An 18,615-nucleotide genomic window follows, 5' to 3' on the forward strand; every position below is an offset into this window, starting at 1 on the left:
GAAATTCAGACAGAAGTGTGATTTTTAAGTTGAATGTTTCCCTTTGAAGGATGAAAATATTAATGAAAGAACTAACAAGGGATGATGCAGTAAAGTTTAAAAATAATATATTTAACTGGAACTTAAAGAAACATTTCCCAATAATTGGAAAAAATAGAACAATTCATCTTGCAAGGTGGTTATTGCTCGACAAATAGTCTGCATGGTCAGAGAAACTGTACTCCATGTGGAAAGTAAAGTGTACCTTCTATTATTTTTATTTGGGGGCCCAGAAGAAACTGATATAAAAATAAAATCCTCTGCAGAATTTCTCACAGCTTTTAAACCTTTCAGTTAATCACACTGAGGACAAATCCTGATGCGGCCACTCAGAACAGACGTTTCCAATTCACTCAAAATCAAAAGAAAGAAGACTCAAAAACATCAACATCAGTCACCAGTGTCAATCAAGCCAGTACATCTCGGCTAGAAGGACTGCAGTCAGAAAACCACCGCTTGAGAATGAAAATCACAGAGGTATCACTTATTATATACACTAAACCAGATAAATCTGTCCTGTGGATGAAATACTTTATTTGCATAGCTGTAAAGCCATACAAAGCTTAACCTTACTCATTTTTTTCAACTAAAACCTCATAATTTTATCCTGTGTTTCTAAAGAAAGATGGTTAACAAGTGGGGAAAAAATTAAAATCATAAGTATTGTCATACTTATAAACTAATATAGATGAGACACTTCATATCACAGATGACACCTGTATCAGCTTTACGTGCAACTTCCCTCATTTCTGAGAATTCACAACAGGTACATTAACTCCTATGCTACCTGTAGACAGACTGAACACCTCTAGTTGTACAGATGTAGTTGTAAGTGCAAACCTTATATCATGACCACCATGGGACTCAGAGTAGGTATGGTATATTGACATTTTTTATTGTCCCTTGCAGCATCCCAGTAATAGTTCCACTTTTACTGAGTTGGTCCAATACCCCAATTTTGAGGTAGCAGAGGTAGGGTGGTCTAGTGGATACTATGCTGTGGATCAGGACATCTGGATTCTGTTCCCATTTCTGCTGCTTAAATGTTGTATGACCTTGGGCATGTCACTTCACCTCTCTGTGCCTCTGTGTCTGTACAGTGCCTAGCAAAATGTGACTCTGATCCTGGTTGCCACTTCCATACTGTAAAATTCCTATTAGCATAGCCTAATACTTGTGTGGTGTTCTAGTCTCTGAATGCAAATATCAAAATTCAACAAGTGTGGGTCTCCCTTCTGACTTGGAAACACGTTAAGGGAAACACAGCAGCTTTGTCTTCAGAGAGCTGGCAAGGGGACCTGCTGCCACCTAAGGTCCTTGGTAAGGTTTTTAGGGCAGTGGGTATCCTGCCCTACCTCCCCATTCAGCAAGAGGGTATTGAAGTGAGCTGTAGCTCACGAAAGCTTATGCTCAAATACATTGGTTAGTCTCTAAGGTGCCACAAGTACTCCTTTTCTTCTTGCTCCCATTGTCACCCTTCTGCAGCTGATCCTGGAGCCTGATTCAACCCAGATGGCACAGTGTGCACTCACTAGGGAAAGCCAAGGTTCTCCTCTATCTGGTTGCCTTAGCAAATCCACATTGTAGGAATTAACCACTGAGCCTCCTGAGTCCCTGACCCACTTTAAAGCAATTAGTCAGTGGTGATAGTTCCAGGCATTCTGCTCCCTGTTATAAAAGGCGTGCAGCGCCAGCTGCCCTCACATCTTCTCTTCCCACCTTCCTACAGAACCATTTTCACCACCATCTCTCAACGCTGTGTCAATGTTTATTTAGAAGAATAAACGGCTTTTACATTTGTTAGTTAAGCTAATTCCACAGCTAGTACTACAAATTATTCACAGAAGTTTAAGGCCAGGAGCAGGGTCAGATTAAAGAATTTTGGGACTGTGCACTATGGTAATTGGAGGGCCCCTCCTTCCTAAAGTGTCCCACCCCACACACAGACACCAGAATTCTCCTTCCACCCCACGTATGCCCCAACAATCCTCCACCAGTCCTTGCTTGTTGTGACAGGCCCTACACACATCCCAGCAGTCCTGATATATACCCCACTCACCACAACTCCAACCCCTCAGCCCTACTGACCACACTTCCCAACATCCCCTATTCCCCCACAGCCCCCACAACTCACCCCATCTCCCCCACTTATCCCCAATATCTCACCCTGAACCCCTCCCCAACACCTCCCACTCATCTAATAGCCCACAACTCTCCCTGAGCCCCTCACCCCCAGGACCATCCTGGTCACTCACTGACACCTCCCCAGCTCAGTGCTCCACTCCCTGCCCAGCCTAGGGCAGTTCCTCCTTATCCTGGCCACCCAACTCTGCTTTCTCCCATCACTCACCTGCTCCGTCCCTTTCATCTTAGAATTCTTGCCATTTTTAATGAAGACTGGCTTGTCTACTGCATGATTAAATTACACCTGGTGGTAGTTTCTGCTTACCACTCTCATGTGACATTGACATCTGTTTTACTCACCCTCGTGTAAAACATTTTCTTAAAAGGGTTATTGCATTTGTACCTACCAATTCATAACCCTCCTAATGCAGTTAGGTCAATGAGAGAGGGAAAGAAATTCTCCTGTTACATTTTTTCCACAAAGAAATATTCATCCTAAAATTGTTGCCCAAGATGGTGTCAGAATTCCATCTGAATTATAGCATCGAGCTCAGAGTCTGCCAATCAGAGCCTTTGAGTATATCTAGAGAGGCCAGACTATGTAAATTGGATGTAAAAAGAACTTAGCTATTACCAGAATAGGAACAAACCGTGTTGGAAATCATACTGGTTCTTCATAGCATTTGCAGAGGGGTCCAAGAGTAGAAGTTCTTTCTGTTCAGACTTTGTCTATATGGATTAAACTAGATACCAAAACCTGCTAAGAGCAATCAAGAGTTCCAGTGTCAGAAGAACTGAGGGCTCATTCTATTAAAGCCTGTGACTACCTCTACGTCTTACCTTCATCATGTTCCGGATCTGAGATTTCTAAAGAAGCAATGTAAAGTTAAATGCACACCTTAATTCATTATTACAGTCTCAGTTCTAGAACCAGATCAAATTCTGGGGACAGATTGTCCCTAAAATTGTATAAAGAGAGTGGTACAAGGAGTCCTTGTAAGTATCCTGAGTAATCACAATCCAGACCCTCCTCTACTCCCTACTCAGGGCTGTACCTACTAGCACAGTCTAGCCCTCGGGGAGGTCATTCTTTGTTTCTATACATTCCTGTATGGTGCAAGTGCAGCAGGCCAGTGTTCTCTCTTGATCTTCCAGGCATGTTGCTGGGGAGAGGTCTTTGCTTCTCTCTTCCTACAGTCTGAAGGATGCTTTCAAAGAGTTCAGGATGTTTTCCCCCTTGCCTGGAGGCTGGTACCAAGGGCAATGTCAACCAAAAACAGCCACTGAATGGCCACCTGCTGACTGGCAGGTTGGTCAGTTTGAGTTATGAAGGATCTAAAAAGTTAGAAAATAATTTTTAAATCACAGAAAGCATGGAACTTTCTCAACTCTCATTCCAAAATGATGAGCTTGATTTTCTTCAAACCTTCCAAAAATGCCACCTCAGAGCTGAATTACAGAAAAACATCCTCATAAAAGGAGTTTCTCTGAGAAGGTTAAAAGGGAGTGAAGATAGCATTTAAAAAAATGTAGTTTGTCCCAGGATATTAGAGAAGCAAGGTGGGTGAGGTAATATCTTTTATTGAACCAACTTCTTTGTGAAAGAGACAAGCATTTGAGCATACACAGAGCTCTTCTTCAGATCCTGCGTAAGCTCAAAAGCTTGTCTTTCACCAACAGAAGTTGGTCCAATAAGAGATTATCTCACCCATCGTCTCATTTAAAAGAATGAAATGCTTCCTGTAGTCTTGACTTTATAGTCACATCCATGATGCAACAGTTTGGATAAGTTCCTTTTTTAATTGCCAAAACTAAACAAATGAGTTAATTGTGTCCGTGCTACTTTGTTATTATTATAAGAAAATGTTTTCATAGGGTGAGTGTGAGACATGACTCCAGGAGGCGCAGGACACAAAAGCAGCTCAGGGAGAAAAGGGTCACATTTGCACTCTCAGGATTCTGGCTGGTTATGGGCAAGTGTTGCTTCCAACACAACTTAAAATAGGCCAGGGCTGACCTAAGCTCTGGCATTTCCTGCCTGGGCTGTGCACCCTGCAGTGTCCATAACTGGTATAGCAATGTACACTATGGAGATCACTCAGCTTCTTCTAACATGCCTCATTCCACCCCAACACACATCTTGTGCATAGACCCTACACTGGGGAATTCTCTCCGAGCTCCTTGTGGTGCCATTAGGGTCTCATACGCTGGCCCAGTGGCATACAGGGTCAGGAGCAGCACAGAGAATCCCTCCCATAAATATGAAAGCCAGACGCAGCATTATGATCTCCTAGTCTTAACTCCTGTACAACATGATAATATCATTCTCTTGTTTAAATGCTTTCTCTTTACATATTTTGACATTTCATATATTATTTGATTACTGAATCTGCTAAATGACTGAATATTTGTGCATTACTGCTGCACTGACTCAGACAAGGTCAAATGTAAAAATAACTGAGAATTCCTACAAAGGGCTGCGTTCAGCTTGCTGTAGAAATCAATGTAGTAGCCACCTATAGTACATCTGTAATGCACATGCAGTGAATGAAATTAAGAGGTTTCCATACAAGGCATGCCAGTGTCAAGGGACTCACTCTCTTATTCAGCAAGACGACAATGTCATGTGAAGTAAAATTTGCTTAACTAAAATGAAAAGTACTAAATGACACAGCAGCTTGTTCTTTTCATGTGTATGTTATCTCTAGCAAATAACCATAATTATTGGCTATTTAGAGTCCTATCTGAACAGCTTTCCACTTTAACTCATTTTGGTACCTTTAGCATGACTTGGAGGTACTATAGGCGTTCTATTAAAACTCACTATTTGACACACTGCAGTAATTGCAATGCCAAGCTGTCTGCTATTCTAATTATGAAAGCTATGCATTTACTGCAGATACTGGAAGCAGTGACTTGAGTTTTTAATGGCTCCCACTAGGGCTGTTGATTAACAGTTAACTCATGTGATGAACTCAAAAAAATTAATCACTATTAAAAAACTTAATTGCAATTAATTGCATTTTTAATCGCACTGTTAAACAATAGAATACCAATTGAAATTTATTAAATATTTTTTGATGTTTTTTCTACATTTTCAAATATAGTGATTTCAATTGCAACACAGAATACAAAGTGTACACTGCTAGCTTTACATTATTTTTTATTACAAATATTTGTATTGTAAAACTGAACAAAACAGACAGTATTTTTCAATTCACCTCATACAAGTACTATAATGCAACCTCTTTATCATGAAAGTGTAAGTTACAAATGTAGATTTTTTGTTACATAATTGCACTTAAAAAACAAAACAATGCAAAACTTTAGAGCCTACAAGTCCTACTTCTCATTCAGCTAATCGCTAAGACAAACAAGTTTGTTTACATTTACAGGGAGATAATGGTGCCCACTTCTTATTTACAATGTCATCAGAAAGTGAGACCAGGCATTCACATAATATATTTCATGTTATAATAATCTCAGATGACTCAGCACATGTTCATTTTAAGAACACTTTCACTGCAGATTTGACAAAACGCAAAGAAGGTACCATGTGAGATTTCTAAAGATAGCTACAGCAGTCGGCCCAAGATTTAAGAATCTGAAGTGCCTTCTAAAATCTGAGAGGGATGAGGTGTTGAGCATGCTTTCAAAAGTCTTCAAAGAGCAACGCTCTGATGCGAAAACTACAGAACCCAAATCACCAAAAAAGAAAATCAACCTTCTGCTGGTGAAATCTGACTCAGATGATGAAAATGAACATGCGTCAGTCCACACTGCTTTGGATTGTTATCGAGCAGAACCAGTCATCAGCCTGGACTACCTTTGGAATGGTGGTTGAAGCATGAAGGGACATATGAATCTTTAGCACATCTGGCATGTAAATATCTTGCAAAACCAGCTACAATAGTGCTATGCAAACACCTGTTATCACTTTCAGGTGACATTGCGAACAAGAAGCAGACAGCATTATCTCCAGCAAATGTAGACAAGCCTGTTTATCTGAGCGATTGGCTGAACAAGAAATAGGACTGAGTAGACTTGCAGGCTCTAAAGTTTTACATTGTTTTATTTTTGAATGCAGTTTTTTTGTACATAATTCTACATTTGTAAGTTCAACTTTCATGATAAAGAGATTGCACTACAGTACTTGTATTAGGTGAAATGAAAATGCTATCTTTTTTGGTTTTTACAGTGCAAATATTGGTAATCAAAAATATATAACGTGAGCAATGTACACTTTTTATTTTGTGTTGTAATTGAAATCAATATATTTGAAAATGTAGAAAACATCAAAAAAAATTAAATAAACGGTATTCTATTATTGTTTAACTCTGCGATTAATTGCACAATCATGATTTTTTTAATTGTGTGATTAATCGTGATTATTTTATTTTTTTAATCACTTGACAGCCCTAGTTCCCACTCATTAGATTTCTTGTACTGTGTTTTTGTTTTACAGCTGGACAAAGATTTAGAAGAGGTTACTATGCAGCTCCAGGACACACCTGAGAAGACAACATACATTAAGCAGAACCACTATCAGGATCTTAATGACATCCTCAGTATACGGAACTTTACAGACAGCAAAGGTAAGAATCAGTGATGCCTGCTAAGGGCTTGGTCCTGCAAGGTGTTAAGTAGTCTGGCCCAGTGGACTGGCTCCAGAGGGCTCAGCATTTTACAGGATTGAGTGTTAAATTGTAAGGTTTCATTTTGCAAATATGCAGAATCAAATACTAAGCTATACTGTGTTCACTGCTTAGTTACCTCTCTGTATAAAATGGCCTTCTCCTATTGTGCCCTCTAAGAGCATATCATATACAGAAAAATATCAGAGAAAGACATTTTAAAAGATGTTCAGAATCAAGGATTTTCTATGTTGCAAGCAGGATTAGAGCATCATAGAGGGATGATTAAAAAGACTTGTTTTATTTTGGATGTTGTGACAAACTGTCAGTATTAAACATGACCTGACCTGAAGAAGAGTTCCATGTAAGCTCAAAAGCTTGTCTCTCTCACCAACAGAAGCTGGTCCAATAGAAGACATTACTCATCCATGTTGTCAGTATTAAATGCGGGAAACCCAGTTTTCAAACATGATGGTCTTATTAGGGTGTCCAAATTTTGCTTTTGGCCAAAAGCCAAAAAAAATGTATTTACTTATATACTAAGTGCTGATTTGAGCTTCCAAATGTCAGATTGGAGACATTTGTGTTTGAAACCTTTTACCTAGAAATAGGCTGTGCTAAAAAGGAATTTTCATTATTACTATAGCTACCCCGCAGTTGCTTTCACCATGTGTTTTGCATCACTCCCCAAAGAAATACAGGCAAAACAATTACTGCCATTAAAGATGTTCCACTATTGAGAAGGAGCATGATCCACTTGGGTCATAGTCAGGACACCTGAGTTCTATTTCTGACTCAGACATTGATCTGCTTTGTGACTAAAATGGGGATAATGATGTGACAAGTCAGGAAAATGGCTTATTATTCTTATTAATCTTATGTGTGACCCTGTTTCCCGGTTCGGTTTTGTATTGTTACCTGCCTGAATGCATAATCAAATCAAAGGGAGCTGTAAAAGTAAAATCAAGGAAGTGATATTCTCTTCCCAAGGCAAGGGCTGAGATCAAAATATCCTGAGGAGTTAAAAAGATGCCCCTGGCAGAAAATGGGGTATGAGTGGGAGTGGTCTGCTCAGCTGGAAGCTGACAGTAAGGGTCAGCCTGTAGGAAGGCGGACACACACTGACTGGGGAGTTACAGTCTGCAGCAAGTGAACTGTAACTTGGTGCCCAGAGAGCACAGGGACACCAAGTCAAGTCCACAAAGGGGATAGGAGAATGCCAGGCATAAGTAAAATAATATAGGTCTCTTCATACTCTTATGTACCAATTGGACAAAATAAATCATACTTTCTTTTGGAGAATCTGCTTCTGTGTTATTACTGATCACAGGAGGAGGGCCCCAAGCTCTGTTGGGCTGGTAGGCAACACAGCTGGCACCCATGGAGGTGTGTGGTTGGGTTACAGGGTCCCGTCCCAACGAGAAATAGAGGCACAGTCCTCCGACTCAAGAGGGGTGCACTCAGGAGTCTGTAAAAGGGTCTCAAAAGGGGCAGCCTGACTAGGGAGTATGACAATAATGATACATATTATTCACTGTAAATCTACAAATGAAAATCTCTATGTAAGAGTTAAGTGTTATATATGTCAAGCTGTCCTCCAGTGGCTCAAAAGCATGAGTACCAATTTCAGGGCAGGCTGTCAGGAAACAACATAAAGCCCAAACTGGCTGAGAGTTCTATACGTACATTTCACTAACCAAATATAAGCTCCTCAGGCACTAAAACAGGAGTCAGGAGTCATTGCCTGGGGGTATTCCAATCTATTCTGCCACCTAAGCAAGCTTACCTTTGTGATAGATGATCCCAGACACCAAAAATCACAGTGATATTCAGGTTACTCCCAATCCCAAAGGGCAGATCACTTACCCCAGGTCAATTGCATTCTAGTTCTTATACCAAAGACAATGCTTGTAGCCAATCCTATAATAAACAAACAATCTAAAGATTTAACTAAGAAAAAAAATGAGAGTTATTTACAAGGTTAAAGCAGATAAATATACACTGACAAAATAGCCAATGTTAGTACGGTGGGTCCTGTACTTCTCTTGGCCAGTGGCCTGGGAAGGTGGTAAAGGAGGGAAGCGGGAGAGTGGTCTGGGTTTGCTCCTCACTCTGAGCCCCCAGCCCCTCTCAACTCCTGCAGGTTCTTACCCTCTTCCCCCTTGGGTGGGGTACCTTCAGTCCTTAGACACTGGGGTAGAGTCTCCCTTACTGCAGTTCTATGATCTTTCAAGTCTCACAGCATGCCTCCAAGCTCTAGTCCTCTCTCCTTCCTCCTTTTTTCTGTCTGCCTGAAGCAGGGGCTTTTATTAGGTTCCTGACAGGGCCTTAATTGACTGCAGGTGCTCCAATTAACCTGTAGCAACCCTCCCTAGTCTACAGGGAACCACACCTTAATTAGCCTAGGGTTTATATATTTCCCCTCTACCATTGCTCCCTGGCCCTCCTGTATCACACCACTCATGAATGAGTTAGTTTTAGGTTCCAAAGATGATAGAAGCTGCTGTAATATTCAGGTTCTATATCTCCTTTAGGGCTAACCTAGGCTAGGCAGCTGGGGATCCCTTGCTTATGCTTAGAAATCTTTCTGTCCCAAAATCCAAGCAGCAAAGAGATACAGTTTCTTCTTGTGAGGGATTTTTCAGAGTTCAGGGTGATGGGATGAGTTCATGCAATGTCCCCTCTTCCTGAGGGGAAGAAGGGGAGGAATGCAATTTACTAAGTCTTTGATGTTTCACAATGGCTCATTTGGTTTCAATGGACCGTCTTGATGGACAGGAACTAACACCTTCTGTAGGAAACCAGCATTTTACATTAATTAATGCTTCTTTCCTGTTTGGTGACTTCCACAAATGCAGAGGATTACAAGGCAAACATTTAATACCACTTTATATCATGGAGTACAGATGTTGTAAGCGAGATTAATACATGCAGTATCCTACAAGCATTTCATAAAGTCTAAAAACTAAACACATTCTTATAACTCTAATATCTATTTTAACAATATTTACACACAGGTGAGCCCGACTGGTTTCAGCTATTTATTTGTTAGTGTTCAGTTGAGGCCTACATGCCTTGGCATGAGCTGGCACCTGGTCTGCCAGAGTCACAATATATATTATTATTAGAAAAACTACTTGCTGTTCATTGGGATGTCACAGTGAGACATCACAGAATTGCTTAATAGATTCCCAGGTCAAAAGGGACTATGATGATCATCTGGTCTGATCTCCTATATAACACATACTGTAGAACTTCCCCAAAATAATTCTTAGAGCGTATCTTCCAAAAAACATCCATTCTTGATATATAAATTGTCAGTGATGGAGAATCCACCACAGTTTAAGTTGTTCCAGTGGTTAATTGCTCTCACCTATGGCTGTCTATTAATCGCAATTAACTCAGTGATTAACTCAAAACAAATTAATTGTGATTTAAAAAAAGTAATTGTGGTTAATGGCAGTTTTGATTGCACTGTTAGTACTAATTATTGTTACCTTTTCTTGAATATTCCATTCTTTCGCAACATCTAAGAAATGCTCTACACATTTTTCAGCATAATATCTCTCTTCAGTAGGCATTACTGCTAAAGCAAATGACTGCAGTGTCCATGCAGCATCAATCAGATGTGCTGTGACTCCAAGATAGTTGTGATTGCTCAAAGATGTCCAAGGATCACCAGTCAAAGCAAGCAGTGCATTTTTCAGGAGCTCTGACTTTGTAGTCTTCTCATTGTGATATAGGTCATGTATTCATGATGCAATGGTTCCTCGGGTGGTGTGACTGATTGGAAAATGCAATTTGAATAACCTCTCTTGGTTCTCTGTCACTTACAATGTTGAGTGGTCTGCAGTCCATAGCTATTCACTTTGCAATAACATTAGTTAAGCTGTTGCACTTCCTTTGATCCATCAGCTTGTAGTGATCCTGAAACTCTGTAAGGTTACTCTGTCACGGCTCGCGGGATTCATTTGCTGTCGGTGGGTTATCTGTAGCACAAGAACTGGAGGCGAAAGCATGTTTAGCGTGTAGGTGATACTACAGACTTGAAGTACTTCGATGGTATTGGAACTTAGCCTTGCAAAAGCTACAGGTAACTGTCTTTTTATGCAGTGTGATCAAAACTATGATTAATCGTGACTAATTTTTTTAATCTCTTGATAGTCCTACTTATAAAGCTCAGTCTTGAAACAAGTTAGTTTATTTTCCCACACTGCTCCCCTTGGAAGGCTGCGCCAGAACTTAAACTTTCATCTAACTTCAAGCCTAAATTTGTTGATGGTCAGTTTATATCCATTTGTTCTTGTACTACCCCGGCCCTTAACTTAAATAGCACCTCTCTCTCCCTGATGCTTATCCCTCTGATGTATTTATTGAAAGCGATCATACCTCCCCTCACCCTTTGTTTTGTTAGGCTAAAACAAGCCAAGATCCTTAAGTCTCCTCTTGTAAGGTAGTTTCTCCATTCCTCCGATCCTCCTAGCAGCCCTTCTCTGAACCTGTTGCAGTTTGAAGTCACCTTTGTTAAACACAGGAGATCAGAATTGCATCCAATATTCCAGATGAGGTCTCACCAGTACTTTATAATAGTACAAGTGGTAATAACGCTTCCCTATCTCTGCAGAAAATACCTTGCCTGATGCATCCTAGGATCGAATTAACCTTTTTCACTGCTGCATCACGTTGGCAGCTCATAGTCATCAATCAATATACCCAGGTCTTACTCCTTCTCTGTCACTTCCAACTGATAAGTCCCCATGGCCTTTCGCTTTGCACTAGGGCTGTCAATTAAGGATTAATTCACAGCACAAGTAATGTGTTAATTCGTGGGGGCTGAAGGCCAGAACCCCACACCCCAAGGGGGGCTAAAGGTAGGGGATCATAATTTTTTCTAGTGGGGGGGTCACAATTTTTTTTAAGTCTAAATGGGGTCGCCAGCACAAAAAGTTTGAGATACACCGCTCTAAAGTTTTACATTGTTTTATTTTTCAGTGCAGTTATGTAAAAAAAAATCTACATTTGTAAATTGCACTTTCACGATAAAGAGACTATACCATGGTACTTGCAAAAAGAAAAGGAGGACTTGTGGCACCTTAGAGACTAACAAATTTATTTGAGCATAAGCTTTCGTGAGCGACAGCTCACTTCATCGAATGCATGGTATTTGTATGAGGTGAATTTCTTTTTTTTGTAAATCTTTATTCCATTGCAAATATTTGTAATAAAAAATAATATAAAGTGAGCACTGTATATAAATAATATAAAGTGAGTATTCTGTGTTGTAATTGTAATCAATATATTTAAAATCTAGAAAACATCCAAAAATTTAAATAAATGGTATTCTATTATTAACAGCGTGATTAAAACTGCGATTAATCATGATTATTTTTTTTAATCTCGCGATTAATGGCAAATTTTTTAAATTGCTTGACAACCCTACTCTCACCATTGAAAATGTATGCCTTATTTCCGGTATGAATTTGTCTAGCTTCAATTTCCAGCCATTGGATCATGTTATAGCTTTCTCTGCTAGATTGAAGAGACCATTATTAAATATTTCATAGAATCATAGAATATCAGGGTTGGAAGGGACCTCAGGAGGTCATCTAGTCCAACCCCCTGCTCAAAGCAGGACCAATCCCCAATTAAATCATCCCAGCCAGGGCTTTGTCAAGCCTGACCTTAAAAACTTCTAAGGAAGGAGATTCTACCACCTCCCTAGGTAACGCATTCCAGTGTTTCACCACCCTCCTAGTGAAAAAGTTTTTCCTAATATCCAACCTAAACCTCCCCCACTACAACTTGAGACCATTACTCCTTGTCCTGTCCTCTTCTACCACTGAGAATAGTCTAGAGCCATCCTCTTTGGAACCACCTCTCAGGTAGTTGAAAGCAGCTATCAAATTCCCCCTCATTCTTCTCTTCTGCAGACTAAACAATCCCAGTTCCCTCAGCCTCTCCTCATAAGTCATGTGTTCCAGACCCCTAATCATTTTTGTTGCCCTTCGCTGGACTCTCTCCAATTTATCCACATCCTTCTTGTAGTGTGGGGCCCAAAACTGGACACAGTACTCCAGATGAGGCCTCACCAATGTCGAAGAGAGGGGAACGATCACGTCCCTCGATCTGCTGGCTATGCCCCTACTTATACATCCCAAAATGCCATTGGCCTTCTTGGCAACAAGGGCACACTGTTGACTCATATCCAGCTTCTCATCCACTGTCACCCCTACGTCCTTTTCTGCAGAACTGCTGCCTAGCCATTCGGTCCCTAGTCTGTAGCGGTGTATTGGGTTCTTCTGTCCTCAGTGCAGGACCCTGCACTTATCCTTGTTGAACCTCATCAGATTTCTTTTGGCCCAATCCTCCAATTTGTCTAGGTCCCTCTGTGTCCTATCCCTGCCCTCCAGCGTATCTACCACTCCTCCTAGTTTAGTATCATCCGCAAATTTGCTGAGAGTGCAATCCACACCATCCTCCAGATCATTTATGAAGATATTGAACAAAACCGGCCCCGGGACCAACCCTTGGGGCACTCCACTTAATACCGGCTGCCAACTAGACATGGAGCAATTGATCACTACCCGTTGAGCCCGACAATCTAGCCAACTTTCTACCCACCTTATAGTGCATTCATCCAGCCCACACTTCTTGAACTTGCTTGCAAGAATACTGTGGGAGACCGTGTCAAAAGCTTTGCTAAAGTCAAGAAACAATACATCCACTGCTTTCCCTTCATCCACAGAACCAGTAATCTCATCATAGAAGGCAATTAGATTAGTCAGGCATGACCTTCCCTTGGTGAATCCATGCTGGCTGTTCCTGATCACTTTCCTCTTGTGTAAGTGCTTCAGGATTGATTCCTTGAGGACCTGCTCCATGATTTTTCCGGGGACTGAGGTGAGGCTCACTGGCCTGTAGTTCCCAGGATCCTCCTCCTTCCCTTTTTTGTTATTTGTTCTTCTTTGAGTAGTGTCCCTCTGGGTGCTCCACTCTAGGTGCTCTGGTACCCCCTGCGCCTTTGATCAGAGATTTTTCATAGCAATGTCCATTTGGCCCGTGCACATGTGTTATTCCACCTCATACTCCATGCCGTTGCTGTATAGCACTACTCGAGCTAACCTTCCTCAGTTCCTTCTCAACTGCTCAAGCTTGAGACGGAGCCTCAGCTAGTTGTCCAAGTTGATTTTTTTGCCTCAACTGTGTTCTTTTAGCTTTTGTACTTAGTGTATTACAGTAGTTAGTACTTAGTAATAGTTTAGTTATCGTCAGATTTTTTTATAAAAATATATCTAAAAATATATATATAGCTTTTAGATAGTTCCCCAATTCCACCCCCGGGGAGTTTTTCACCCTTTCCAAGGCATGTTCTTCTGGCTTCAAGTGTTGCTTGTCATGTCAAGAGGGAATCCTGGGGAGCGACAGACACTCCTGCTGCATTCATTGCTTTGGGGAATCTCTCATATTTCCCAAAATTGAAACTTCTGTCTGGTGTTAAAATCAAGAGCCAGAACAACCTGGAGATAAAACTTCAACTCCTTATAATGGAGATCTTGCTGCATCCAGCCTCTGACCCAGGTCAGGAGCCCCCTCATATGATGGTTTCTGAGTAAGTCAGCTGCCTCTTCTATCTCAGCAATGCACTCCTCAAGGACATGTGAGAGGAAGACCCTAGATTCCTCTCGTAAATATTCCAAAGACCATGCCCCAAGTTCTCTAGATAGAGAATCTACCTCAAAGAAGTCAAAGGCATTAGCTCCCCCAGATCCCATTGGTCTCCAACATGGTATCCACAAGTCTGATGGTTCCTCGGGTACAGAGAGCTCCACCAAGCCTAGACACTCTAATGTATCAGGCTCTGAGAGGCCATTGGTAGTGACAAGAGACTACGGTGGCAAGAATAGCTCTACCGCAGTACAGAAAAAGAGTGCTTGCACTCCATCTGGATTTCCCTGGGAGTTTTCAAAACTTATGCTACCCTCTACTTCTTCAGCTACCATTACTTCAGCTTAAGCCATGGACACAGTACAACAACAATCTTGGTACGGCCAGAATTCCAATTTCCCCAAGATCTCAGAGTGTCGGAGACTCCTGATTCACTATTGCTCAGCTCTGATCTTTCCTGATACCGAGAACTTCCAGATCTCCAAATGCCTACCAGGTACCGATGGTGGTATCTCACAGTTCCTCAGTACCAAGAGCTCCAGATCCCCATACACCCGTCCAATGTTAATGGTTGTACCTCAAGTTCCTTCTGCAGCCACACCATTACCAAGTGACTCAGAGAAAGGGGATTCTGGTGAACACTCTTCCTCAGCCTCCCAAATATCTGTGCAAAGCTCTTCACTCCACCCCCATGAAGGCTATTTTCCTGAGATCCCTGAGGAGTCTGAGCTCACTCATGAGTCCACAGCTACCATCCCACTGGGGTGACCACTTGTGGAATCCGCCACCCGTGCCATATGCACCACCCATGGGCCATACTGGAACCCCTGGGTGGCTTATTGCCATGAGTTCTCTAGGGCTCAAGCTCTGTCCTTCGTAGAGACAGACAACCCTCCTCATCCTCCCTTTCCAGGAGACTAGAGCCTCAGGAAGAGACTTTTGAGGAACAGGAGGCCAGGGTTGACAAGCAGATTTTTTCAACTGTGAACATCTCTTCTTTATCCCCAGATGAAGCTGTCAATGCCACCTCACCATCCCTGGCTGACCATTTTAAGCAGTTTCAGGATCTCATCAGGAGTGTCACAGATTCTTTACAGATCCCTGTCAAGGAGATGGAAGAACTGCATCATAAGCTGTTTGACAGCCTCCCTACTACCTCCTCTGCCCACATTGCCCTGCCAGTAAATGATCCTGCAAATGTCATCTGCCATACATCAGCCTCAATTCCTCCCATGTACAAGAGGGCAAACAAAAAATATTGTGTTGCTTCTCAGGAGTCAGAATTTTTCTCCTTGGGGGTCGAGGCAGTTAACAAATGTGGAAGACAGCACCACGCTAAAGCTATGGCCTATGATAAAAATCTGAAATGTCTCAACTGCCTTGGTAGAAAACCTTATTCTTCAGCTACTTTACAGTTTAGAATCACCAATTACCAGGCCTTAATGGTGAAGTATAACCACACTAACTATACTATGCTGAAGTCGTTTATTGAGCATCTGCTGGCAGAGAACAGAGAGCAGTTCCAGGCAGTTGTTGCGGAAGGCCAACTCCTCTCCAGGGCAGCTCTGCAGGCTTCTCTCAACTTTGCTAATACTGCCGCTCATTCTATTTCCACAACAATATTTATGAGGCTTCAGCTCCCTGGATTCCCAAATTAGGTCCAGAATACGATAAAGACCTCCCTTTTGATGGCATTAAGGTGTTCACTGGCAACATGGATGAATCTCTGCACACATTAAAAGATCCCAGGGCCACTTTATGATATCTGTGGAGCTACAGGCCTGCCCAGAAGAGAACATTTAGTAGGTCTGTAATGGGGTCTACAAACCCTAAACTGAGCATAGACAGAAAAGCGAGGAGAGCCTCTCCTGTTTACAAGCAAGCAGCTTGACCACACTCCCAAACAGCTGCCAGAGCATGGAGACAGGCACCCACAGCTGCAGCAGCCAGTAGGGGAAACAAGGCCTGCTATAAAGGGGAGAGTACAGAGAAGCAAAGGGGGATAGAAAGGTCTGGGACAGCAAAAGGGAAACACCCCTGCACCAGGCTACCTCCATGAACAGAGACTGAAGCAGACTGCTAGACTTATTTAGAGATGAGGGTCCAAAAATTGCCCTATCCATGTTCCTTGAGTCTGTCACGATAAGACAGCATGTATTCCTTAAATGTTAACAAACAGATGGGCACAGGTACCGTATTTCTGCGGCGGCACAAACTCAGGTTAAGCTAGACAGAAGCCACTTCAATGAAAATATTTGTTACGGTCTTTCAGTCATTAAAATGTTGTACTATTGTTGCAATAGGTCAAAATAGTTTGCTTTTGAACATATTAAGTTTTGTCTTGGATCAGAGCAGCCTTTTCCCCTCCTGTCAGAGAATATCCATATTTTCAACTGTGGCTGTACTCATAGTTACTACTTCTGGCTCCGGAAAGTTTCCAATGTCCTAAAAAAGCATATATAGCTGCTGGAGTCATGCAATTACTGGGCTGAGATCAGCAACAAGAACTCACCCCAGGGAGTGGAATTAAGCACTTTTATAATGTGTTCGAAAGGAACATGGAATATTTCACCAGTGACAGGCACTCCAGAAAAAAATAGCAAAACACAAACAATAGTTCATGCAAAAAAGAGCCATTAAATTGTGCCAAATGGATGCTTGAATATGTGGCTTGAATAAATATGATTCCCTCGGTAAAGAGTATTTGACCTCGCTCTTATTCCTAACAGTTTATTGGAATAATTTTCAATGTATCTCATATTCTGTTTGTGCTCAATTATCTTTTCCACAGCATGCTGAAGGTATTCAAATTTTAAATATCAGTGTCCCAGACTGTTGACTCATATCCAGCTTCTCGTCCACTGTAACCCTTAGGTCCTTTTCTGCAGAATTGCTGCCTAGCCATTCAGTCCCTAGTCTGTAGCAGTGCATGGGAGTCTTCCATCCTAAGTGCAGGACTCTGCACTTGTCCTTGTTGAACCTCATCAGATTTCCTTTGGCCCAATCCTCTCATTTGTCTAGGTCTCTCTGTATCTTATCTCTACCCTATCTACCACTCCTCCCAGTTTAGTATCATCTGCAGACTTGCTGAGGCTGCAATCCACACTATCCTCCAGATCATTGATGAAGATACTGAACAAAACTGGCCCCAGGACCGACCCTTGGGGCACTCCGCTTGATACCGGCTGCCAACTAGACATGGAGCCATTGATCACTACCTTCTCTCCTACAGCAACCTGGAAAGAGCAAGGGGGAGGTGGACTGGGAGTAGGGGCTGGCAGATTGTAGCATTCTCAGTGCAGTACCAGCGAAGGCAGTTCAGGAAGGAAGGGACTGGTGAGTCTCCAACTCCTAAGAGTGCTCCTCCCACCATTAAAGTACAGAACAGAATTGAGCGCTCCATAACTTCATTGACTGGTTTTTGAGGCAGAATTGAGGTAGTCCCAGAGTCTGAGTGCAGAGCTCCACCCCACATCAGGAGCAGTCCAGCGACCTAATGGGGGAAACTGGGGCAGAAGGAGAGAGGAGCTTGGCAAATCAATGGCTTCTAGGAGCAGCCTGCAACTGAGGAGGAAAGGGGGAGCATAGGTGTCTGTGAATCAGTAAGAAGGGTGAAATGGGGAGCCTGTAACCTGGTGAATGGAGCTGGGGTAGGGAAACAGCAGCGGGAGGCACAGCAGAGGAGCTATTGAGGGAGGGGACTGGATTTATGTATTGGTGGAAGGGGAAGAGCCCCCAGATATTTCAGTTGTTCTTTTTTCTAATTTGGGAGACAAAAAAATGGTTGTTGGCGGGGGGGAGGTTGAGGGGAAGGAGACCAGGTATGTAATTGCTCTCCCCAGTACCAATACTTATTTTGAGCACCAGTCAGCCATGAGCACTAGTAAAAATCTTCCTGGCACTGAGCTCTGTTCAATTGTGGAAGAGTTTCCCACAGGAAATGGTGGGACCTCATCTGGGACATTTAAAACCAGACTGGACAATCAGCTAGAAAATGTAGTATAGGTAACAATAATGCTCTAAAAAAGGAGTGGACTGAATAAACCACAGGTCTGTTCAATCCCTAATTTCTAAGATTTGCCAAATGTAATTTTGTTTCTTAATTTAATTGGTCTGTATTGTAAAATCGGTGTGTTACACTGTCACCTTAATC

General features: G+C 42.0%; 1 protein-coding gene across 2 annotated transcripts in view; it reads left to right on the forward strand.

Annotated features, from left to right (window-relative positions):
* GABBR2 (gamma-aminobutyric acid type B receptor subunit 2) overlaps positions 1–18,615 on the forward strand; it is an 842,671-nt gene that overhangs the window by 805,973 nt on the left and 18,083 nt on the right. For both annotated transcript variants that reach the window (XM_073332465.2, XM_073332464.2), the window contains 2 exons: positions 334–516; positions 6,629–6,758. In XM_073332465.2, coding sequence (XP_073188566.1) covers positions 334–516; positions 6,629–6,758 — 313 coding nt within the window. The remainder of the gene's footprint in view (positions 1–333; positions 517–6,628; positions 6,759–18,615) is intronic.

This window comes from Lepidochelys kempii, chromosome 2 (assembly GCF_965140285.1).
Source record: "Lepidochelys kempii isolate rLepKem1 chromosome 2, rLepKem1.hap1, whole genome shotgun sequence".
NCBI lineage: Eukaryota > Metazoa > Chordata > Testudines > Cheloniidae > Lepidochelys > Lepidochelys kempii.